Here is a 25,442-nt window from a genome sequence, read left to right on the forward strand (position 1 = left end):
GGATCAAACAATGGGTTGAGTTGAATTGACTTGAATCACTGCTTCTGTCCTATTTTCATTCTCACTCAGAGGTGAAAATCTAAACGCCCAAAACTTTGAGCTACTCTAGTTTTCATCAAATATTCCTTTTGAAGTTTTTCTAAGGAACTCTGCAAAGCTGTGCAACACCAACTGCTCTCTTCCTCTTTCACACAACAAACAAGATAAAGATAGCCAAACAAATAAAAACACGACACACTATTCTTAATGCCAAACATAAGCTAAAATCCTATCAATCTCCATTTCACAAGTCCTGGGTGCACACAGAATTGATTTGCTTCTGTGGTTAGACTCTTTCTAAACGTTGGTCTTAGGTTTAAAAGTGCTGTTTATATTCAGCTTAAAACAAGGTGGCATTCAATTGTGGATTTTTGCTGATGTACAGGAAAATATTCAAATGTACTACTGCCTTCTAAAGTGAGCTTCAGTACAAAGCATCTAACGAGACCTTTGGAAAAATTAAGGATTAATGTCATAGACCTAGTGTAGTAGGAAGAAAAAGATCCATAAAAATCTGTTTAGGTAGGAAAAAGCTGATCACTGCAGTCAACAGTGGACAGATGTGGATGCTTTTCTTCAGCAGTCATGGAGAAACTAGTTAAGACACATGGAGCTAAATACAGAGAAACAATGAAGAAAAAGCTGCAAAACACTTTAGGCTGAAGCAGAGGTTCAACTTCCAGGAAAAACGTTACGTAAAAATACATCTAATTTCAACCGAAAAGTTACATTTCAGAGTCAAATTCAATACGGGACATATGAATAGATTTGAAAATGTATCTTTGAGGATTACTCTTGATTCAATCTGTCTAAGTTTGAGCTAATGGGCAAAAAATGTTGGCATGTGTACATCCAAAGCTAATTGAGACATATGTCATCTGTAATCACAGAGATTACAGATTGTGGTCCTACAAATATTGATTCAAGCGGGCTGAATAGAATAAATGACACCATTTTTCATATTTGAAATATTGTTAATGTACACTTTCCCTTCCACTTTGCAAATATTCACTACTTTGTGTTGGTCTATTACAGAATATTATAATGCAGTACATTAAAATGTGTGGTTGTGACATGACAAAATGTTTAAAAAAAAAAAAAAGTCAGGTAAATACTTCTGTATGGTCTTAAACTCTACCTAAGAAATTTGGTGTTTTCAAGAACTGGTCGTGATAATGGCAACCTAAAAAGAAAAACTTAACTATCCCAAATCTGGATATCAAGAAAGCACAACAATGTTCAACATCCAGCTTATTTGCAGCATTAACAGTCAGTCACCTTTAGGGTCATGCGGTGGCCTCCCCCCTGTGTTGTGCCACGGCAGGCGAATGGACGTCCTCAGGGGCGTGTTGCGCTGCTCATCAAGATAACTCAGGTCCTCCAGCTTTGTGGAGCTGGTTGCTGCGGAGACACACAGATCCAAAAACAGACGATGAACAACACTAAATCAGGAAGACTGCTTTTATTTCAAAAACTGCAAAAAAAGTGAGATGGGAAGAGTCAGTAGTTGAAGATTTTGTTGCACACAGGCTCTATTTCCCAGAAGATGAGTGATGGTGATGCAAGCCAGTGCGCTTTGACATTTGACAATTCCTAGAGGCAGTACTAGTAAACTGCAGCTGAAAGGATAACAGTATCTTATAGTTAAGACAGATGTGCTCTGGTTGTCTGATTTCTTCTGACAGCTATAGCAGTAAGATGTCTGTCCCCTCAAACAGCACATTTGTGCTGTAGGGAGAGGACGGACTACCTTTGTTTCTCCTCAGAAAAAAAGAATAAATCAATCCTATGCCAGTTGCAACGGCTTAATGAAGCTCTTTCTACTGCAAGTTTATTCAGACGTTCGAAAATTACTCACATTAGCAACAGGGGTGAAAGTAGTTTTAAATTCTTGGGGGTACTATTACAAAAACAAAAAGCTGGGTAACTCTTGAATTGCTACAAAATAAAGCTGTATTTCTTTCAGCCCACTGGCTGCAATGGTGACACCTTGAGATGCCATGAGACCTAAATTCTGAACATCATGGCATGGAAAACTGCACCCCAGTTTTCCATGTCTGGCATATAACCATTCATTTTAGCTTTTAAACTGGTTTTATTGTTCCTGAGTCCAGACAGAGGAATAATCAGTAGCCCAGCATCATGACCTGATAGTTCTGAAGATCCTGCAGCTCCTCACCCTGACTCTCACACTGATAGGAGGAACCACAGAGCTCTGTTAGGTTAAAGCTCATCTTCTGAAGCAGGGATATTTTTCCTCCAACAAGTTCCAGAGGAATCACCTCAAACCAGATGTTGGACTGGATTTTATTGCACTGTCATTTGTGAATGTTAGAGCCTCATTTTCAACAGTGGAGCTATAAAGGTTGAAAAAGGTTATTTTGGAGAAAGTCTCATCAACATCAATATTTCCACTAAAGAGGCAAAAAACAAAATTGTTTGATAAAGGAAAAGCCTCTCAGACTCTAATTATCGCGGTAGAAGCCATTTGCTTGTTAGATATTTAATGAAAAATATATATGTTTGATGTTTGTTGTAAATGACGTATACTCACAAAGAACGAGGTAATTAGTTCAGGTTTGTCGTTTGTTGAACGTTCAGAAACTACAGCGGCTGTGATGCGCCAAGACAAAGGTAAAAACAACCTGAACAGGTGATCAACTTTAAATCACTCGCACATTTTACTCTCCGTCTCTCTCATTAGCACACTCGTTGCCATGGCAACCTCCTGCGCTCCACAAGCCGACCCGAGATTACATTAAAAACATTCAGTCCGTTACGATATTGGGTTTGCAGGCTTGATATTTATTTTTGCGATCATTAATAAGCCTCTCATAAACACAGCGGTGGTTGATTAGTTAATTTTAAACTCCTGCTCTTCTCGTTATTTTGATAATGGAACCGTAACGCACAGAATTGAACAACACCTTGTCGAAATAAATACTGAGATTACTATTGTTGTTGAGTCATTAATTTGAACACGTTTTGTTGATATTTTTTGTTATTTTTCTTTAATAAAGTTATGAACGTTTTGACAAGGAGTTAGAGGAGGACATGCTGGTCTCAGCGTCCTGGCGGCGTTCAGTTTGTCATCTAATGCCAAGATCGACTCAAAACCTTCCGTGATCGACATGTTGCACCGCTGCTCTACAAAGCACGAACAGTTCAGAAACAATATGAAATGGGAAAAAGGGTATTTATTAACTGATTAAGTCTGTTTTAGATTGTTCTTGGCTGCACAGTTTCCCCCACTGATTTTTTTTTTTACAGCAGACAGCCGTTCCTCTCTCTTGCAAGTACTGCGTACCCCCGCTAAATCTTTCAGGGGTACGCAGTACCCTGCCGTACCCACTTACTTTCACCCCTAATTAGCAACAATCTGCTGAACATATATTTGTTATCCACATGCAATCAAGTGAAGCAATGTAAATTATTAGTAAGCCAATAAATATTAGATTTTTATTTTAGTTTGTACCATCTTAAATAAAAATGCACTTTGTAACTTGGATGTTAAACTCGCTCCAGATTTTATTTTATTTCAATCTGACTTTGTGCAGGGAGGAGTTGAGGTCTCACAGCAGGAGACGATTTTGATCCCAAAAAGTCTCCAGATTAACTTCTGCATATGAGTCAGTGTGATTGCACAGCAATTTAGCAGAAGGTTGAAAGTATGAGCTGTGCCCTGTTAATATAATAAAGATGTGTAGCAGTGCAACAAGGTCTCTACTCCAATTGCAACTCATTTTTCAATCCAAACATCATCGAGCTGTATTCTGGTTTGGCCTTGCAGAAGAGCAGAATCAAAGCCTCAGTTATCTTCTTTATGTGCCTCAGATGGGAGAGACAGTCACAAACACTCATCTTCCCCTCTTCACTTACTCTCTCCCACACCGAGTTGCGAACTCGCTCTCTGGAATGTCCCACTAATTAAAACACGTCTGCTGCAACTGCGACCGAAATGAAAAGAGGCCCCAGAGTTACTTTTATTGCAGCAGACTGTTCCTGGACAACCACTCTGGACATAAACCAATTTTCAGCAAATTAAATAAAACGACAACCACACAAAACCGACACAAAAAGAAAAATAGTCTGTGTAAACCACTACATGATGAAAAGGTGTGCAAATTCGATTATGATGCTACGACTCCTCACACCCAGCAGCACCGGCAGGAAGCACAGCAGGAATTCGGGAAGACTCCTCCAAAGCATGGGAATACCTGGACAGTGGCAGTTACGGGAAACCTGGGTCCACACGCTTGGCTAACGGTTTATAAAACACCCACATAGGATGAGCTCTCTAGGGGTACAACAGCAATTCCTCACTTATTCCTCACTTGCAGAGCCAGTGGCAGCAGACAATGGCCATCTTCTTTCTGGTGCTCAGTCAGTCACAGCACCCACAGCAGTAGGCGCTAGCTAAATGAATGCAAAGAGTGTCACCCTCCCCGTCTCTTTGTACTTTTAACTCACGGGTTTAAGACGTAATTTCTGTCCGTGTGCCTTATGAATTTGAATTTACATACTACCTTTGATAAGGAAGCAGCAGAGGGTGAAAAATTGGAGAATTAAATGAAACAAAAAGGTCAGCTAGGAGATTCAGTCTATGGGCTCTGAATACTTTGTAATTGGTTTTCAACATACTACTCTTAAATAGACCTTGACAATAACACTCCTGAGTGTTGAAGTTGTTAGTAAGGAAAGACAAAATTATTTGTCAGGATAAATAAAGTGTTTAAAATAAAGTCAAAGGCAATTTAAAAAGAAACTACAATGTGAAAGAGGCTCAGTCTGCCAGCAGAGAACAAGACTTTATGCATTTAATAGGAAGGCTAAATGGAGAACAGAAAAAAAATGTTGGAAATGTAAGCCACCTTTTGGGAGTCTCTTATAAAAGTCTACATTTTGAACAAACAGCTGTTCTGTTGATGTACAATGCTAACGTCAGACAAAAGTAAAAGTCAAGTAATACTTTCTTTATTTTAAAGTATTTGTGAAACTTTTATTATCGCTTCTCTCTCATGCATGCTGTTTATAGATCTAGTTATTATAAAGTCCTTAAATAGTGATTGGAACCTGCTAATCCAGGTAAACTGTGCAAAAACTGGATACCTGGAATCGTCCAGATAATTCTGATCAGTGCATTTCTAAACAGAACACCAACAAACTTTAATCGGAGTTACTGATATGAGAATGTTTTAACATTGGCACACCATTATGCCTGTCTGATATCCTCTGTGCTGCACATACATTCCCCGTCTCTCCTTTTTTATCAAGTCCCTTTCAGTTTAGTCTACAACTCCTTTAAAGCCAAGCCAAAAATGAAGATCACATTCAGCTGTGAACACCGTTCTTTTCCAACTGTCTGCATTTCTTCCCATTCATGCAGGTGTGCTCATTTAAAAAAAAAAAAAAAATCCCATTTGATGTCTTGAAGTTTGAGTTTGCAATGACTTTGAAGTCGTAAAAATGTGTCAGGCTGATGAAAATGTGACTCGTTTCCCCCTCAAGCTGGTTTGCACTTTGAAATCTTCAGTTTCATGTTCCTCATGCCCGAGCAGAGAATGAGACAGAAGCACCTTTGCTCTAAGATACCGCACCTCTCGGTTTCTCAACCCATTCACTTTCCTTGACACCACTCCAAAGATGTGACCAAGACGATCTCATTAAGTTCTGAAAAAAAAAAAGAAAACTTAGCTTTGCTCTCTAATTCTGTGTATTCTCTCCAAGGGCCAATTCAAAATATTTGTTCACTTTAACACAGATGGAGATCTGAACGCCTGCTGTGATTAAGCTGAAGGCAATAGCAGCTAATTATTACTGCCATAATTATCACAGCCTAATCCTCTAAATATAATTTTTCTAAAGCTCACCACAGTAGAAAAGAAAAGTTTGAACTAATCCGCACATTATTTTCATTTTCATAAGCCTATAATTTTTATGAAAGTCCTAGCATTTGTGTCGAGGCCTTAGGAGCAAGAAACTTTCTATAGCGAGGAAAATATATTTCCAACTGGATGTTCGTGTCTAAATAGCATGTGTATTAAAAAAACTATGTACAGATTTGATCCCAAATCTGTTCCAAACAAAGCAATCCCATTACCTCTTGCAGGTGTTAAAGCAGCATATTGAGGCTATTCTACAGAAAAAATCCTGCAGCAAACTAAGCATTATGAGTTAACAAGCGAGACACAATGACGCCTACATAAAGCGGATTAGACGGATGGAATGTAGTATGTTATTTCACAGCACTATTTAGGTACTTTCAAGCCCCTTTGTGACACTGATTTTTATTATCATGCAACTTGGATTAGAATTTGTGAATTAATAAAAAGGGACATCTCTCTGGCAAAAAGAAAATGCATAGAGGTGATGATGTTAATTTGCCCTGTGATCCTTTTGCTTATGCTAATTAGCCATGTGGTGTAGTACTCCATATACCCTCATGCAAATTGATAAACAGCAAAAATACACAAGAATAAAGAGTTTAAATTTTGTGTAGCTTCATAAGCTCAAAGCTGTTAATTTTGGTGCAAGGGAATTATTAGTATTTTATGAATATGTGTTGATAAAGATTAATAGCTACAATTATCAAATGTATCTTGTATCTATACTCCGTGTATAAATAAAAAGGAATACAGTTTGTGAACTGATAGAGCTCATGATAAACATTATATATAAATAAGTGTCCTTTTTCCAGGTATCATAAGTTATTAACTTGCCTAATTGTATCCGTTATTGTTGGTCTTCAGCAATCAGCTGGAATTGAGGGTATTCAAAATAAAGTTTGAATAATGTTGATTGGAGTAAATAAATACTGCAAAATGTTTTTAAAAAATTAAATTAAAAAAAAAGATGTAATTATTAAAAATATTCAAGAAAAACAAACTTTATACAAGACTAGAGGCTTATGAAAAGATATTTTTTTCTATAGAATTGCAAACAGTGGGATGTTGTCTGTCAAACTCTGAAGGAGAGACTTTATCCCACACTCTACTATTATAAGACTGGGCATTTAACAAGTCCTGATCTTTCAGACTGGAGCCGCTGAGAGGGGTTTGCAAACTCAAAAAAGATTGATCCCTCAAAGAGTTTTTCTTTTCCTCCTGCTGTGACACAGAGGCATCAAAACAGCTCTGGAAACGGGCATTTTTGAAGATGCCTCTGTGACCTTTCCGAAATGTGCCAGAGGATATGAATGGCTTATCTGTTTTTGTTTGACTTGCGAACTAAACAGATTAGTGACTACATAAAGCTACGGCCGGATGTGAATTCCATGGCTCCCTGGAGACATCACAAACAACCATGATATTCCGTCTTTAAACTAGGAAACAAAGAGCAAATAAAAACAGCAACAATCACAAGAGCTCCCAGCATTCAAGATGACGTGAAACTATGTCAACCTGCTGCACTGGAGCAGACTAGTGCCAGCGTATATTTGATTCAGAAAGCTATTTTATTTTTTGTTTACGCCTCAGTGTTGCAGAAATTCAAGACACATTTGTAATTACGATCTGACCTCTGCAAACACTTCGGAATCACAAATTAGATTCTTAAGAAAAAAAAATGAGCCTAAAGGACTTAATTATGTTTGAAAAACAGAAGGCATCTGAATTTTACCTTTTCAGATAAACCTGTCAGAAAATCTGGTTTTTCATTCTCCACATGCTTTTTTTTTTTAAAGAACATAAATGAACCTCGGCCCCATCATTTTTTGATGAGGTAAGCTCAGAGCAAGACCACTGCCAAAGGAAGAGACAACTTCAGAATACAAACAGCGAGTGCATGCAAAAGCCCAATACACAACATAAGGACCTGGAAGGTAACAAATCACTGCTAAATTAAATAAATGCACTGTGATGTCATTCATCTCCCACACAGCAGGGTTATTGCACGCCCCAAATCTAAGCAACACAATCACAAGCAGCTGAACATATGACTTAAAAACTGTGGAACTCCTCATTGGCCCAAAACTAACACGGATCTTTGATTTTGGTAAACATACCTGCTTCCTAAAATATTTAACTGAGATGCTTCAACAAAAAAGGAAGCATCTAAAATTGTTAAATTTAGATTTTCTTAAGCAAAGCACATGCTACACAGGGTCATTAAAAACTGATACATGTCAACGCAAAGATAGCAAAATCACAGGCAAGTCAAGCAGCACATTTTAAAACATAAACATGCTGTCAGCACAAAGTCAAAGAAATTATTAAACACGAAGGTGGAGGATTGATAGTATGGGAATGCACTGCAGCCATGTTAGCTACAATTTTCAGTCTTACTGCTCCTAGGGTTAGAAGTTTTTTGTTTTACTGCGATGCCATATAAAAGGATGTTGTGATTAAAGTTTTCTCCATTTCTGTGAACACAGCACTACCCCTCCCCTTTAAACCAGCAAAGGTTGAGGTAAAAGCACTGTTTTCACTTGTCTAAGATCACACACAATAATCCTTAATCCTTAAAGTGGATGATTGTCAGCTTTACACCAGGTCTCCTAGGCTTAATATAACATTGTTTTTACTCCTGCATCATATTTTCCTTAATGGTATTCGGTCAAAGTTTAGACAGAGTAAACCATTAATCACTGCGATTCTGAGTCAATGCATCAAAAACGGGAGCAGCTTTCATTAAAATGAGCTCATCACCATTTCTTCTCCAAATATAATTTTCTTCAGGAGAGGCATCCGTGCCTCGCCGGGGCACCTACACAGCCCAGTCGCAGCCATAAATGAAGTCGTCTTACAGCGTCCTTGATGTCCTCTCCCATGGTTTTGTCACACAGCGTAAAATCCAAGGTGTGAATTGTCAAGGGCCCCAAGAGGGCAATGCTGCATAACTATGACATCAACCCATAAAACAAGCACACGTATACTGCCAAATATTTCCTGGTCTGCCAGCTTTATGAGCCACAGTGCGTCTGGCCTCTTAAGCTTTATGGTACAAAACATAATGGATAAGAAAGATGCAATCCAGTTAAAAAGGTTAAGGAAAACAATTAGCAGTCAGTGGACACGAAGTGCTTTTTTTTGTTACGGCTTTACACGTGCGACTTATTTTTATTTTTCCGACTGAAAACATATCCGCTCCAGCAATTTCAGTTCAGTTACCTGCTTCCAGAGTGGAAGGTGGCATATTTCAATGGCAATACTGTACACCAGATGATTTTGTTCTTTGTCCCTGTGTAACCTCACTTTGTATGCAATATACCTCTTGCTGAAGAAATGTTTCAGCCTCTGTACACAACACATACTCCCGTCTGTCAAACAAATGCTGAAGTCATGACCTTAGTGTTTATGTTGTCAGTTCCAGCATCTATAAACCTGACCCTAAGCTTGCAGACATTTTGGGACCGGAAAAACAAAATCCAACTGTGCATACAGTCCCTTACTTTTTCACCATGTGTCATGTTACAGCTGCAAACCTTAATGTACTCTATTGCGAATGTATGTGACAGACCAACATAAAGTACTGCATAGTTGTTTTATTAATAAAAACATGAGAAATGTGACACTGTGTAATTCTGAGCCTCTTCCGTCGATATTTCAGAAACACCTTTCACTGCAGATGCTGATGTGATTCTTTTCAGGAATGACTCCCCCAGGTTTGGACTGAAATGTTCAACCATTCCACTTTGACTAAAGTACAAATAGGTTTACTTCAAACAACATTTGTTCACACCTATTTTACTTTTAGGGCTTTAAGAGTAAGTCATCACAAAACAAATGGCCCATTTTTCAAACATTTATCTGTAAAACATTTTAAAAGCTGTGCATCATTTTTGTGGTTGTGACAAGCGACACAAGCACCTTTCAAAACCCGCTGTACTTGTATACAAAGCTATGAACTACTACATCATTGACGGTATATTATACAGGAGAAACCAAGCACCGACTGTGATCTAATAAAATCTTGGTCCAAAATAGAGTAGAAAGTAATAGCTCATGAAGGCCAGTTTAACAACAGGGTCAAGGTCAAAAGCAGTCAACAAAAACAGAAGCGAGGTGGAAGGGTGAGACCAGGGAGTAGAAAAGAAGGGGGAGACATGAGTGGAGAAAAGGGGGTACTGGGGAATATCAACAACTGTGACAGCTGTGTGAATATCGTGAGCCAAACCACAACAGGGAGCTTTAAGGGAAGGAATGCAGAACAGATCAACCAGACAGCAGGTTGTGCTTGGAGCTGACATAGCAGCCAGTGGCTGAGGCGCAACACACAGCAGCTGCCTAATCCCAAACTTCTGCCCTGACGCCCAGCTGTGAAAAGCAAAACCTGTACTGATTTCTTTTATATCGCTTCCTGCTCCTGGCCATTTGTATCGCTCACCTGCTTGGACTAAAATGACATTTCACTTGCCAGTCCCCAGGCAGAGCTCTCTTTTATCAGAGTCAAAAGAACTTGACTGACAAAGCTTTTCACCAAGACGGCTACAGTAGCACATTCACACAGATGGCTTATTTGCAACATTTGCCAAGAACAGAGACCGTCCTTACCAGCAACAGAGTTTGGCCTCGGCATTATGAGGGAGGATGATGCCTGCGGTGGATACGGATTAGGCCCGTCGGATGTGTGACCTAGTGGTCGTGGTGGCCCCTGTGCTCCAGCTGGTGTGTGGGGCTGCTGCTGCTGCTGGTCTGTCCTCGACGGGGTGTCAGCTGGTGTTGCCGTGGCACTACTGGACTCTTCTTCCACCACAGGAGAGCACGTGTCAGCCCGCACGCTCTGCGCCAAGCCATGGCACCCGGTGCTCCTTAGGCTGCCATCTTTACTCCACTCGAGGCTGGAGCCGCTGCGGTCGTCATTCTCAGAGGAACTAGTGATGGTGGCTAAATGGAGACAGAAAACAGAATTTGAGCCAATGAGGAGGGATAATAGGAGGGAAAGAGGAGAGATAAATTAGAGCAGTGTTCTTTGTGTGATATGAACATTTATCAGTCTTAATCTTCACTGAGACACTGAGCTGTAATGGAACTTTGAATAACTCATTGCTGCTGCTCATTGCTCTTATCAACGCTGCTCAGAAACTCATTTTCAATCGACAGCGACCGTCTCTGTGCACTAATAAAAAAAAGTAGGAGGCATGGCAGCTTGGATTTGTTAAATTAGTTTAAGGATTTAGCTCAGAGGTCTTGCTTCAAATGAGACTATTCATTCAGCTTTATACGGTGAAAACAGTAATTAGATATAGCACAAACAAAAAAAGAAATCCACACCCAAACATTGAGAGAGAAAGAAGACACAGGTCTAAAAACATTCAAGTTTAGACTGGAGTTCTGTTTAGGTGAGAACAAATCCGCCAATCCTATAAGAAAACCATCAAACACAAACATGTTCTCTGAGAGCAGAGAGGTGCACAGAAGGTAAAAAAAACAGACATGGACAGAGAAATCAGTTGGCGACTAGAACTGCATGATTTTCTTGATTGCTCATGATGTGTGATTGGCCATTCAGAAGGTGAGAAATCAGATCTGCTTTGTTTAGAGAATGTATAATACATTATCACCATCAGGTCAGCAGGAACAGCAGCCTTTGGTTTAGGTGGTGCTACTGAGGAAAGAAATCTCATTTTGGTTTTTCTTCCTGAGTTTTTCACAAATTAAGAGAAGGGCTGTGCTGTGGCACAGTTGGTAGCAGTCTTGTCTTGCTGGAAGAAGTTATTGGATTTGAATTCTGTTGTCCAGTTACATAGTTTGCATGACTGCTCTGTGCATGCGTGTGCTTCTCTAAATTTTCCCCAAGTATGAGCATGCATGTGTACGACTGTTTGTCTTGTATGTCTGAGTTGTTGTGACCAACTGCCAGTCGATCTAGGGTGTGCACTACTTCTCACCCAATGATGGCTGGAACATATGTAAACAGTTATTGAAAGGGAAACTGTCATTTGTCCACAATAAAGCACGACTTTTACCAGATAATAGAAAGGTTGAACATAGAGTGAAATATTTGTTTTATCCCCTTGAGCTTTCAAACTTCAGCAACATTGACCATTTTTGGAAGCCTTACAGTTAGTAAACGTTTAAGTAATGTTACCCACATTTTTGCAGCTATAAGATCCAAACATTCAATCAATCAATCAAATTTTATTTGTATAGCACATTTCAGCAGCAAGGCATTTCAAAGTGCTTTACATAATTAAAATAAAAACAGAAATAATCAGTGAGAAAATAGTAGTCATTATAGTAGTCAACACAATTTTGTCTATATTTTACAATAGTAAAATCCTGTTTTGCAGTGTGACATCTCCACAGCTTTCAATATAAATGGACTGCAACTGTTTAACCAGGAAGAGCAAAGTTTTTTTTTTTTTTGGAGGGCACTCTAACATGTTCTTAAAAGTGTTAAAGGAGCAGTGTTATGCATTTTCCAGGCACTAGTCAAAGTGCCTGGAATGAGCTACTTGTCAAAATTTCATAGTGCTATAGTTCTGTGTCATTACTGGTAAAGCAAGCACATGTGCCAATTGAAATCATTCGGATATACAACAACATCTCACCCTGCTCTGGATTACTTGGCATCTTAAACTAAAAAACTTTTAATTATTCACATCTAAAAAGACTTTTCTTTTACATCATTTAAAACGCTGTTTTCAGTAATAACTTCAGGTTCCCATGTCCCTTTTTAGCCAGTCTATGTTGCTAAATAAAGGAATTTGATTCAGTACAAAGTCAAATTATTGTGCTTTTCAAACCAGTCAGGGTGAAACTTCAAAGAACAGGGAACATTAATCACCGACAGGAATCTGACGTGCAGCACAGCTTTGTTCTTCTTTTCGTTAGAACTACTTTATCAAGGTACGGAAGAGAGATGTCTCAGCCCAGTGGTTCTGATCATTTCCCAACCCCCTCGATTTGCACACAAATTAGTAAAACCCTGAATTTTAATTCAGCTTGATGCCTATGAAGGAACAGTCATTAATTGTTGCTCTTCCAATACGTTAGGTGTTGCTAATGCAGCTAAGATGAGTGAGGAAGAATGTTTAATTTCGTCCTTAATCTTCATGTATTTCACAGCTCCTTAAAGTATAAATTATCTCTAATTTTTCTGTATTTCGGTGCCTTGTCATGAAAGGTTGTTCACCTAACAGCTGCAGTCTTTTCATCTGTCTGCACAGAAAAGTGTGGGTCATAGACAATGTTAGAAACAAGAAATGTGGGCTGAACCCAGGGATGTTATTTGTATTTTAACTGCTGAAGATTTAATGAGGGCAGAATTAATAGCATTTATTCATTTGGCCCCAAATTACAACTATAACTCATTTTTGTCCCTACCACCAATGATGACAGTCTGGGTTTCAAAAATGACAAATTTAGACAAGTGGAGAACAAAAGAGTAGTTGGGCTCCACAAACTCGAGGAAAATAAAAGCCAAACACAAACTTCACACGAGACATGAAGAAAGTGTCGATAAAAACTCAAAGATGTAAGATGTGTTCATAGATGTTGAAGCATCACTTCACCAAGACTAGAAATAACTTAGTCTAAAAGCGTCATATTTGGACTTATTTTTGTTCTGCTTTTTTACTTGATGAATAGTTTGATGTATCTGAATTAATACTTAATTCACTGTAGATTAGCCATTAAAGAATTATACAAAATCAACTCAGTTTTGTTCAAACTACTAAAACATCAGATTATTCCCTCAGTTTTACATTTCTGTAATTAATACATTTTACAAATTACATGATGTGAGAATTTCAAATTCAATGCTTTCTGAAAATTGAGGATCCTCTGGTTAAGGTGCACATTTTTTAGACCATCATCATTTTGCAGAATTCCAGCAAATGTTTAATCATGATTTGCATCGGCACCTCTGGCAGGGAGATAGTATATCACGGCCTTCATAAATTATTCAGCGCTGAGCAATAATATTACTTTAGGGGAGGCAGAATGACGGACTCATGGCAATCAGTTATAGAAACGCTGCAGAATTAGAAATCCAAATGTTTCGTTATGAATGGCTTTGGAACATATTGGTTTCTGCTGCAAACATATCAAGTGAGTCGGTTTCAAAGCGCCGTGGTATAATTGTTGTTAGCATTAGAATGCATTTTGCTTCACCTGTGTGAACTGTAGAATACATAAAAAAAAGACAGACTGCAGTTAAAAAGAAAACTTTATGGTACAGAGCCGAAGGTCCAATTACAATTTGTTACTCAATCATCCTTAAATACATGTGAAGCCCATTTTCAGAATAAGACCCTAACATCTGTGTGGCCATGCGAGACAGTGTGGGAGGAAACGGTAGACGAACTAATGCATCAACAGACTATGCCATCTTCCTGTCAGCTTGCATAAATCCCTCGATGTCTTATAGGACTATTACAAGAGATCCAGCACAACGTCAAACTGCTACAACTGTCAGGACGACGCTTCCTCCTGCTGAAGCAGCTTCCTACAAACCAGCTGACTGACACTCAGGATGAATAACATGTCACACAAATGCTGCTCAGTCTTAACAAGCTTGGCAGAGCGACAGGTGACTGACATCGCACAGGTTCGTCCCTTTGTTCTGCAGCAAAAACGACACACAGGGTATCAATTTTAACATAAAGGGTCCTTATGTGAAACTCTTTAGTTTCTGAGACTTTAGGGAGATAGGTGACAAAAAGTTTAAGAGTGTTTACAAGTCATTACATGCTTTGGCTTTTTCAGAGTTTTTCTAAATTCAACTGGAGGTTTTACCACTGAGGAACTGAAGGGGGTAGTTCTGAGGCTGCAAAGATTCTGGTCATTTTTCTATGCTGTGCTGTTAATTTATAAAGACAAGATAATGTATTACATACATATCACCGACTATTTGAGTAAAGCTCATTTAAAGCCTACTTTGACCTGTGTTTAGCTTTAAGCAGAAAAAACGACAGGGTCTTTGGCCCAAAAACAAATTTATTTGGGGTAAAATGTGCAAGTCAGCCCCAGAAAAAACTATTGTGAAGATGCTGGATGAAGCTAGTGAAAAAGTGTCATTACTTACAGTGAACACAGTCCAGAATTGACTTGTATTGGAAGATCACTTAGAGAGGAAGAAGCTTTTACTTCAAAAGTAAAATAATTAAAAAAAGCCAGATTAGCCATTACAAATGCACTTAAGGGAAAATGAAATTCACAACTTCTGTTGTCTGTTGGGATAAAACAACAAAGATTTCCCACAACTATCACTGTTACTTTTGGAGGAGAAAGAGGGAAGGTTAAAAGTCTAAATTCCCCAACCTAAATTACGAACAATCTGGAGGTGATATCACGATGCAGGGTCATTTTGCTGTAGGATGGACCATTTCCATTGACAAAATGGATGGCACCACATAGAATATCATGTGGAAATTGAAGCAAGATCTCAAGACATCAGCAGGGGAGTTGATGCTTGGGATTTCCAAATGGACACTGACCAAACATACTGCCAATGGGTTGCCATGAGGCTACGGGACAATAGATTTAATGTTTTTGCATTATCATCACAAAAACTTTCTCGGTTTTTTAGAAAACCTGTAGGCAAAGTTGACGAGGTGTGTGTCAAGAAGGAGGCCTACACAACCTGACTTGGCTACACCAGCTCTGTCAGGAGGAATGGAACTAAATCAAAGCAAACTATTCTGGGAAGATTGTGCAAAAGATACCTAAAAGATTAGATCCAAGTTAAAAAATAAAATTCTACTAAATGCTGAACAAATGAATGAAAGCTGCTGGATTTAAAGGATACTTTTAATCTCTTAAAAAGTCTCCTGCTCATTATTCTGGCGTTTAACAGAGACGACTAACATCGGTAATCCTAACTGAAAAGACCTAGTCGCAATCAGTCATTTGAAAAATCCCAACCAAAGCATCCCTACTACGAGAGATTTATCCATTCTCACTGTTTTCCCCTGAACTCTAAAAGCTTGCCGTCAACGGCTGGAGAGGCGCTGTACCGTACCTATGATCCCGCTGTCCTTGCTCTCAAGAGTGGAGCTGGGGCTGGTGATAGTCCCACAGGGGCTGGAACGACTGAGTGGGGGACGACTTGTCGTGCTGTTGAGAGTGGAGCATGGGCTGTCGGTGCTGGGAGATGCCGTGCTGCTGGTCAGGGTGGAGCAGGGGCTAATTCCCTGGCTGGTCAGAGTGCACTGAGGAAAGAGAGAGACCAGAAAAAAAGGGCTTGGATACAACGAGAAGGTGTTCTGAGATTAAGCAAAATCAATGAAAGCTCAGGAAAGCTTATCACCAGGACAAGAGATCACATATTTTGTAAAACAAGCAATATTTTTGAGTTTTATCCTGAAGGTAAAATGCAGTAAAAGAAAGTAAAGAGAAAAAGGGGCAGATTTGATCTAACTTCACAATCTGTTTGACCTGAATCATGTGAAACCAATAGATGACATTCCTTAGGAAATAGGCATGGGTTTCACATGTGAGTATGACACACAAGCTGAAGGGTGTGAGCTCTGCAAACGGCACAAGCTAAATCAAAATACGCTGAGATCCATGTGTTAGAGAAGTCCAAATAAACCCAAAGAAAAATGCACATTAGAAAAGACTCTGTCATGACACAATAGACAGCTTTCTAAAGTCATCAAGGTTGCCTGACAACCAGGCAACAGGCTGAGTCTATGTTTGGAATCAAACAAAAAAAAGAGTACACATCCAAATTAATCCTTGTTTGCTCCATTTCGTCATTTTCCTTCAACTCAATGAAAAGTAAATGAAGGTCATCATTGATTCTTTGTAAGAAAAGTCAAATCACTGCAGACAACAGAGAGAATGACTAATCATCACTCTGCAACTTTTCTATCCACTATTGCTCACATGAACTTCAAGAAATAAAATATTTATTGTTTTTTTCCTGTGGATAACTTTACAGACGACAACACTAGGTATAATGGGTGACATTGTTTGCATATGGAAAACAGTGCCTTATGCAAATCTATAAATGTAATCAGATACCTTGAACCTTCTCACATATCATATAACAACCACAAACAATACATTTAATTGGGATTTAATGTGATAACACAATATAAAGCAGTGCAAAATTGAGACATGTAAGCTAACTGATTTCATACATTTCTGCAAATAAAAATCTGAAAAGTGTGGCACATTGCAGTTATGAGGATTGACCCTAACCTGGAAGCCATCTCATGAGGATGGAGATTGTTTGACCATCTATTTTTACGTTTTACTGCAGATTCTTAACTGAACTTCAACCAGAAGCATGTTAAGAGTTTCTGCTCTGCTTGGAGTCTCAAGTCTTTGAAAGCCTCTAGCTGGTTTACTCTCTGATCTAACCAGAGCATCTTCTTCTACATGTTTTCTGCATCTCCTAAATGACTAGTCACGATCTGCTCACCAGACTTCTTATGGCTTTCTGTCAACAACGGCTTTCTTCTTTCCGTTTTTCGCAATCAAGGTCAGATTTGTGGCATGCACAACTAATTGTTGTGCTGTTGACAGATTCTTCCACCTGAGTTGTGGATCGCTTCAACTTCTCCAAAGGTACAATGAGCCTCTTGGTTGCTTCTCTGGTCAATACTCTCCTTTAGGTTTTTTTTTTTATTTTTTAGATGATGGACTCAACAATGCTCCGTGAGATTTTTAAAGCTCAGAATGTCACGTTATAACCTAAACCTAAGTGATAAATCTCCCCATAACTTCATCACTGACCTGTTTGTTGTGTTCCTTGGTCTTCATATTGCATTTCAAGATATTTTGCTGCCTGAAGGATTTTGATTGATTTTTTTTTTCTCTTAAAATGATTTTAATTGTAAAGTTGTAAACTTTTCAAATGGTCACAATGGTCACATATGTTCAATTATTAAAATTGTGAGCTCCCATTTATCCTGCTTGATACATCAGTGCATGACTTTAAAATCATTTTACTCTTAAAAAGGAGAAAGAAGAGAGACTGGACTAACTGAATTTTCTTTGCGTTTCAAAATCTAAGGTTGAAACAGTAGGAATAGAACAGTCAGACTAATAAATAGCTGTGACAGCGTGATTAACAACTTGTAGAGCCGTAACGTTAACTACATGGCATTCTTTCTTTTTATATCCCTCCTTTCTGTAAACAAACAACTCAGTCGGAGACCAAACTGAGACTTCATAATTAGCTCTGAGGCAATACTAAAACACGCCGAGTTAAAGACGTGCTGTAAAACAGCGTCACGGAGGAAAAGAGAACTGCTTGCAGATGACAGCAACATGCTCTGGGAGACCCGTGCACAAAAAACCCCTCAAAGTCTAAACCATCGACCCACTCGTACTGGCTGTCCCCTCCTATGACACCTCCAGTAATGCCTGTGATTTATGAAACACTTTCTAAGCCTCCATCACGTTCCTAAAATCGCCAGCTCAGCGTCAAAACATGTCCTGGACATGAGATGGATGAGGAAAGCGCAGCATGCTGGGCTTTGCTCCACACAAAGTCCCAGCTTAATTAGCGGAGCCAAACAAACTGAGGCTCAGACCTAACATAACTATTTCTGGACCCGGGCTCAGATGCTCTTGTTACATTCTCCAGAGCCACCCCTGAAATAGCACTTAAGTTACAGCACGACACTAAAGAGCTTGCACAGAAATAAAGGCACATGCAACCAATTTAAAATCTCCACTTACTTTCCCTTGTACAAATTTAACGCTTCCAAGTTAAGTAGTCTCATAGTTACCATTGCTTGTTGTGGGGGGAAAAATGAATCCAACACGTACAGCTTGCAAACTTGTCCATAATTCACTGAGGAAAAATAAGTCAAGTAGCAAAATAATAATCCATTTCACTACTGGAGTGCGACAACTATCGTCTCCTCTGATTAGCTTCTCTATCTGTGAATCTTAGTGCTGCAGCAGTGGCAGCAGCTGCTGCTGGGTGAGGGAGAGGAGGAAGGGAGGTGGAGGTGGAGGGAGGGAAGAAAAAAATTAAATACCTTCTTTTCATTCTTGTCGTCCATAGGTATGCGTGCTGTGCCCGGGATCCCTTCTCCCAGTAAAAAGCCCAGCCTTGTCATCAGTTCCTGAGTGGCAGGAGAGGAGGAGCTTGGCTGTTGCTCCGCTTGCAGCTCTGGAGATGAGAGAAGGAGTAAAAAACAGAGGGAGAGAAGTGCAGTTAGCCGGGAAGATTCCCTCTCTCTCTCTCTCTCTCTCTCGCTCACACACTCTTTCTTCTGGCTGGGCCACACAGGGCCACGCTGCCTGCCCTGCCCTCCTCAGCTCTGCTTTGAAATGCGTTGCTGCACTCCTCCAGCAGCTGCTGATGTGCTGCAGACCCGTAGAGGGCGAGAGGAGAAGACGAGTAAGGGAGAGAGTGAGGAGGGAGCTGTGGCTTGAGTGTGTGTGAATGCATGAATGTCTGGCATTGTTAAGAAAGCAGAGGCTCTATGCATGTCCAGCAACATGCTTTGAGTGCCAATTCCAGGGCATTATGCTTGTTTACAGCTCTCACTCATAAAGCCTCTGAATATAAATGAGGTGAACCGAGGCTTTCTGAGGCAAAGCTTTGACTAACTTTGTTCAAGCATTTTTTTAAACCTTTGGACAATTATTAAAGACTGGAGCGACAGCAATGCAGCACAGACAAATATTGTACATCTTAAAGGCTATTCCTAACTAGTTTTTAGTAAATAGTACATATATAAATTTATATCTTCAAATTCAGACTTGAAAATATTTAAATAATCAGACTTTAAAAGGAGCTCCAAAACAATACATTCTATTATCAGAATTATAAGCAACCATGATTCACAAAAAATATTGTCTGAACACCAATGTGCCATGTTTTCAAACAGTAACTCAAATACCTAAATGTCAGAATATAGATACTGTCCAGATATTTATTAAATTAACTTTCATCTGCTGGTTTGCTGGAGTGCTGGTTTAAATCATATTAACAGAAAGTTGAGCGGAGGAAAAACTGTGGTAGAAAAAGCAACACGGATGACCGAAACTCAACTGCCTCAATGACAAACTGCACTGATGTCATGTGAAAAAAAGCCCAACAAAACCTGAGCACAAATGTTACATCGTACCACACATTAACAAAATGCTCATATCGACAACAATTCTCTGTTAAATGTCTTTTTTTTATTGACCTTGTGGAATATCCAAGTTGTCATAGAAACTGGATTTGAAAGACATATTCACCAAAAAGAAAAACAGACACTTGAAATAAATTAAGATTTTAAACTCTTTTTGTGACTAAGTTCCATTACCTCACACCCCATTTTTTCCCTCCACTCAAGTTTTCGTTAACATTCCTGGAATAAACTTCTTAGAAATAACCTTATGGGACCTGGCCTCAGGGTTGAGACTGTACACTAAACAACTGTCGAATCAATGAACGCCCCGTGACTGTGTAAGTCATAACATGGTCATGGCATAATAGTTCTGTATTAAAACTTTCATTTTATTGGCATAATGTAATCTCGATTTTTTTGAGATATTGGATTTGATGTTTTCATTAGGGGGCTGCACAGTGGCGCAGTTGGTAGAGCTATTGCCTCCCACAATCCAAAAACATGACTGTCAGGTTAATTGGTCTGTCTAAATTGCCCCTAGGCGTGAGTGTGTGTACATGGTTGTTTGTCCTGTGTGTCTCTGTGTTGCCCTGCGACAGACTGGCGACCTGTCGCCCGGAACGTTAGCTTGAGATAGGCACCAGCAACCCTCCCAACCCCACTAGGGACAAGGGTCTCAAGAAAATGAATGAATGAATGAATGAATGAATGAATGAATGTTTTCATTAGTTGGACATCATAACCATTAAAATGAAACAAAATAAATACTTGCAATGTATCAAGCAGGATTTTAAATTTTGTAGAAGAGGTCTCGTACAATGAAACTGGTTGTAACTGGTTGTGCTCATAAGTCTTGATCTAACTGCAAGTACAGCTGTTCTTCCAAAGATCCATTATGCATCACTGAGGTTGAAAATTACGGCAATTCTTTGAAGCATTATTATTTTTTTTAAATCACTTATTTTCTGAGCACAGTCTGAACACAAATGTTGTGTCCATAGAAACCACACACTTGGAAAATATTACAAGCAAATTTCATACTCCAACATTTTTTTCAAGACTATGTAGAAGCTGTGAATAAAAGGGTAGGGGAAAAAAATAGTTTTCATGCATCATGCATGTAGCATGCAAATGAAGTCAAAGCATTATCTTAGAGCAGGCGGACCGTTCCGTGGGTGAAAGATTTTGAGAGAGTGAAGCACAACCGCTTACTATCCAGCTCTCTGTCAGCACCTTCGTCTCATCTTTTGCATTTTCTCCTTTGCCCTCAGTCTTCCATGGTTATTAATAATGTTGACATTAAATCTGATTAAATACAAACAAGTTCAATGGCGGAGTGTATTGCCAGGTCCAAACGTAATCACAATAAAGGCAGGACATTACACTTTTGGCACACAAGTGGCTGTAGTAATAACATCCTCTCATTTTAAGAACATAAATAATAACTCTTGTTGTTATACTAAAAAGAAAAGCTGACTGGTGGATTTTTTTTTTTATGAGTGCAATGCAAAAGCAAGATTAGTGCTTCCCGTCTAACGTAATCCTGCGACCAGCTGTTTGTTACTTTAATAACACTGAAGTAAGCTGGAATCATTTGTTGAAAATGCTAAGATACTAATTTAATTATCAACAAAAAAAAAAAACATAAGCGCAGCCAACGACACTTGCAGGGAACAGCCATACTGACTGAATCAGAACCAAACCAAGTACTGGAGAAGACCCAAACTGTTAGAATGCACATTTATCATCTCATGAATTGACAATGGACGTTATTCCCAATTGTAGCATTATGCCATAAGTTGTTGTTCTCGGTTTAGAATTGCAATGCTTTTATATAAACCGGCAAAGTTTTCATAAGCAAACTCACAAGTCAGTAAAAAAAACTTGGAATATTGTCCTAGAGCAGTGGTCCCCAAACTACTGCCGGATCCGGCCGCCTCCACCTTTGGTCCGGCCCCCTGAACAATACCAGAGAGCATTCAGATTTTTTTTCATATACCGTATTTTCCGGACTATAAGCCGTTTATATGTGGATTTTTCTTCAACCACCAGGGGGCTCTTTAGCAGGAAGTGAATCATTGGAAGTCAAAATTGGAATAAAGTGCCTATTAATACGGAATTAGGTTTTAATAGGGAATTGAAATTTGAGAATGTTGTTGATCAGTTAAATAGCATTGAGGGGAAAAAGAAGATTTTTCGTTTTTTTTAATACTGGGATCATTATGAGAATTTGAGGTATAGATATTAGGATCCAGTAGATGGCAGTAGTCCAACAATAATGGATGCAAGCTGCCGTTGAAATCTAAAGAAGAGGGAGGAGCCCATTTTCATTTAGCACATGCTAGTAGCAGACACGAAGGATCAGCACTTTTACTGTTAGAGTTACCGTTCGGAAACTACCGTAATCAGTTCAGTTAAATCTAATCTTAGCAACTTTTTCTTTTTCAACCGTAATAAATGTGATATTCAATTGATCTGTTATTACTCAGATTTTGGGTGTCCGCCCCCCTCTGCTGCTGCTGCATCGTTGTGGAAAACCTGGAGAGGCAGAGATATCTGCGGCTTATATGTGAATGTTTACTGGTTTAAAGAAAAACAACTTTGGGGTTGTGACTTATAGTCCGGTGCGGCTCATAGTTCGGAAAATACGGACTATAATCCTTCCTGGATTTTTTCTGTGAAGAACCCAGAGAATGTTATTTGATTGTGCTTTCTGGAAAACAATGCATTTTTACATTTAGGCACTCCTACAATTGTCACACTTTTTCTGTTACAAACTGACTCCGACCCCCCACCAGAGAAGGGAAAAGTTATGTGGCCCTCACAGGAAAAAGTTTGGAGACCCGTGTCCTAGAGTAACAGGTAGGATAGTTGCATTGTTCAAAATGGCAAGCCTAATCATAAGAGAAGAAGTCATAAGACATTACGGATACATCAGGGCTGACAGGACGTTTGATGCAATAAGACGCACAACACCTACAAGCCAAATAAACCGTTGGCTCCTGGGTCACATCAGTAACATCTACAGCTGTGAAATCAATACTATATACACAACTAGACACAAACCTTTACATTTAGCCTTAACAATGTTATTGTAACATGGTGGGAAATGTATTTAGCTTAGTTTGGTGCAGGATAATATATTATACCAGTTAGGCTTTGTGCTTGGGAACTTATTTTGAACATAAATGTAAAGTACAGAGTGTGTGATTCACCCTTCAGTCTGTTTATACATATAAATCAAGATGGACATTCTGTAAGAAAGTTAAGTGGCTATATCTGGGGAACATTTACTTTATAAATGTTTATGTGACATAATTTGTTTCTCCTTACTGTAAAAGCCAAATGCATTAAAGCCATCAACAATATAAGTGTCGGTAAAGTTTAACATCTGGCTCAAATAAGAACAAATTAAAGTATTCCTATTGTCTCACTTTAGCTTTCAAACCAGGACATTTATAAGTGTCCAGCTCAAACAAACTTCAGTTGGGATCATTTTTAAGTAGTAAGAACATTTTTCACCATTTTCTTTCAGCATGTTTATGAACCAAATCAATTATTATTGATCATTAATTATAATAGGATGATAGCATCTAAAGCCTTACTGGCCAATGTAACTGCAGCATAACATTTACCAATACATGTCAGTTTATGCACCACCTAGGATAGTCTCAGGACTGAAAATTGTTCAGCAGATTGTGATTGTAGTTCCATTATTAACACAGATTCTCTAATAAATGATTTTTATGATTTTGGTGTTGCATTGTTAAGATGAGCACATTTATTGCAGGCTAAACCAGATGTTGAAACAAAGAAGTCTCCCAGTTATAAACAGGAGTCTTGTTATGGGTCTGTCAATGTCATACAGTCCCACATCTGCTTTAGAACAAAACGCAACATTTTTGAATGATTCACCAAATAGATAAATATTATTCTGTATTTTCTTCCCTTATATTTATTTACCTGTCAAGTCTTTATCGAGACAGCCATTTTGCGATATTTAATGAATAAATGAAAAACAAATTAGCTAGAAAAATGCAGACAAACTAGAGTTCTTTGTGGATGGAAAATCTTGCAGAGTTCTTATCTGCCAGAAACAAAACAAACTACAACAAGAAAGCTGGGGGTCCAAATTATCACAACCCTGTTGGAAACATTGTTGAGGAACAAAAACGGTAATCGCTGTTTGTATTAGTGTTATTAAATGCAGCATGCTGAGAGAAAATAAGACACCGAGAAGCATACAGTCTATAGAAAACACATTATCTTGCATTCACTTACAAGTTGCAAATACATCTGAGGAAGAATTAAAGAAAACAACCCCAGTGTGTAGAAATGTTTCTTTTTTTAGGGGTACATTCCTTAATGACAATCTAATAACATATATTTTCTTCAGGGAAGCACTCACAATATTTTGCTTTTCTAATGTCGCATATTTTAGCAGCTTTACTCAATTATGTGAGGAGTAATTACAGTTATTTGTCAATACTGAAATCACAATTTAAAATAGAAGATTGCACGGCGCACTCCTACCGCTGTCCCATAAAAGCATCATAATGTGATGTATTTTTTTATAAAAAGAAGCATTTTTATTTAATTGATTTACAAATTGTAAATAATGTGCAAGTGAAGCCGGTCAACATTTTGGACACATGATTTATTGATTGCAATGATGGGAGGAGACTACAAGCTTACCAGTGAAGGACGGGTTTGTAGCTGAATATATTTAACGATATAGATATTAATCCTTGGGGAGCATTTAGATGGATACCACACTGTCTTTAAGGCATCATCATAGTCAATATTTCAAGTGAATAACTTGATGTTTTTTGCTGTATAAACTACACTTTCGGTACATACTAATCAGTACCTTTGTTAAGGGGAGATGTCTCAATAAATAAATCCCGAGGCACTTCTGCATTTGTTGAAAGTGATGTACAACAATGTTGAACAACTTGTGAAGTCCTTGTATTTACATTTCTCAGTCCAACTTAGGAGGACTTTGATCTCATGTCATGAAGCCAGTCTTTCCACACGTGAGCATAATTTTTCTGCACAAGGGCCTTAAATTCACTTAAAAACTCTCAAAAGTGGGAGTGGATCCCAAAAACAAGAAGAGTTTACACTGGAACACGGGTAGAGAGTGAATCTACACAACATCAGATCATTGAAAGAAGCTTTCCAGCCAAATAACATCATAAATACACTAAGCTATTGACAAAAAAAGTGTGACATAGTTAAGCATATAATTTGTGTTTCAGCAAATTAGCAAAATTTGCAATGTTTAACTCTACAGTGAGTAGATAAAACGGGTATTTTGGGTCCATACAAAGTGGTGAGTAGTCTAAAAAAAAATGCCAGACTCAGAAACTGTTTAACCAAGTGAACAAGGAAGCTATTAGTAGAGGCAGGCCGTGCAAATTAGGAAAATGCA

The 25,442-nt window shown here is 38.7% G+C and overlaps 1 protein-coding gene across 4 annotated transcripts in view; it reads right to left on the reverse strand.

The window, feature by feature from the left end:
• Positions 1-25,442, reverse strand: part of tanc1b (tetratricopeptide repeat, ankyrin repeat and coiled-coil containing 1b) — a 107,744-nt gene that overhangs the window by 31,136 nt on the left and 51,166 nt on the right. For 3 of the 4 annotated variants that reach the window (XM_081603855.1, XM_081603857.1, XM_081603858.1), the window contains 4 exons: positions 18,923-19,056; positions 15,943-16,132; positions 10,530-10,862; positions 1,318-1,440 (listed from right to left, as the gene is read on the reverse strand). In XM_081603855.1, coding sequence (XP_081459981.1) covers positions 1,318-1,440; positions 10,530-10,862; positions 15,943-16,132; positions 18,923-19,056 — 780 coding nt within the window. Of the gene's footprint in view, positions 1-1,317; positions 1,441-10,529; positions 10,863-15,942; positions 16,133-18,667; positions 18,862-18,922; positions 19,057-25,442 lie in introns of those variants that run through there. The other variant, XM_081603861.1, reaches the window with a different exon arrangement.

Source organism: Poecilia reticulata, chromosome 2 (assembly GCF_904066995.2).
Source record: "Poecilia reticulata chromosome 2, P_reticulata-male-v2, whole genome shotgun sequence".
Lineage (NCBI taxonomy): Eukaryota > Metazoa > Chordata > Actinopteri > Cyprinodontiformes > Poeciliidae > Poecilia > Poecilia reticulata.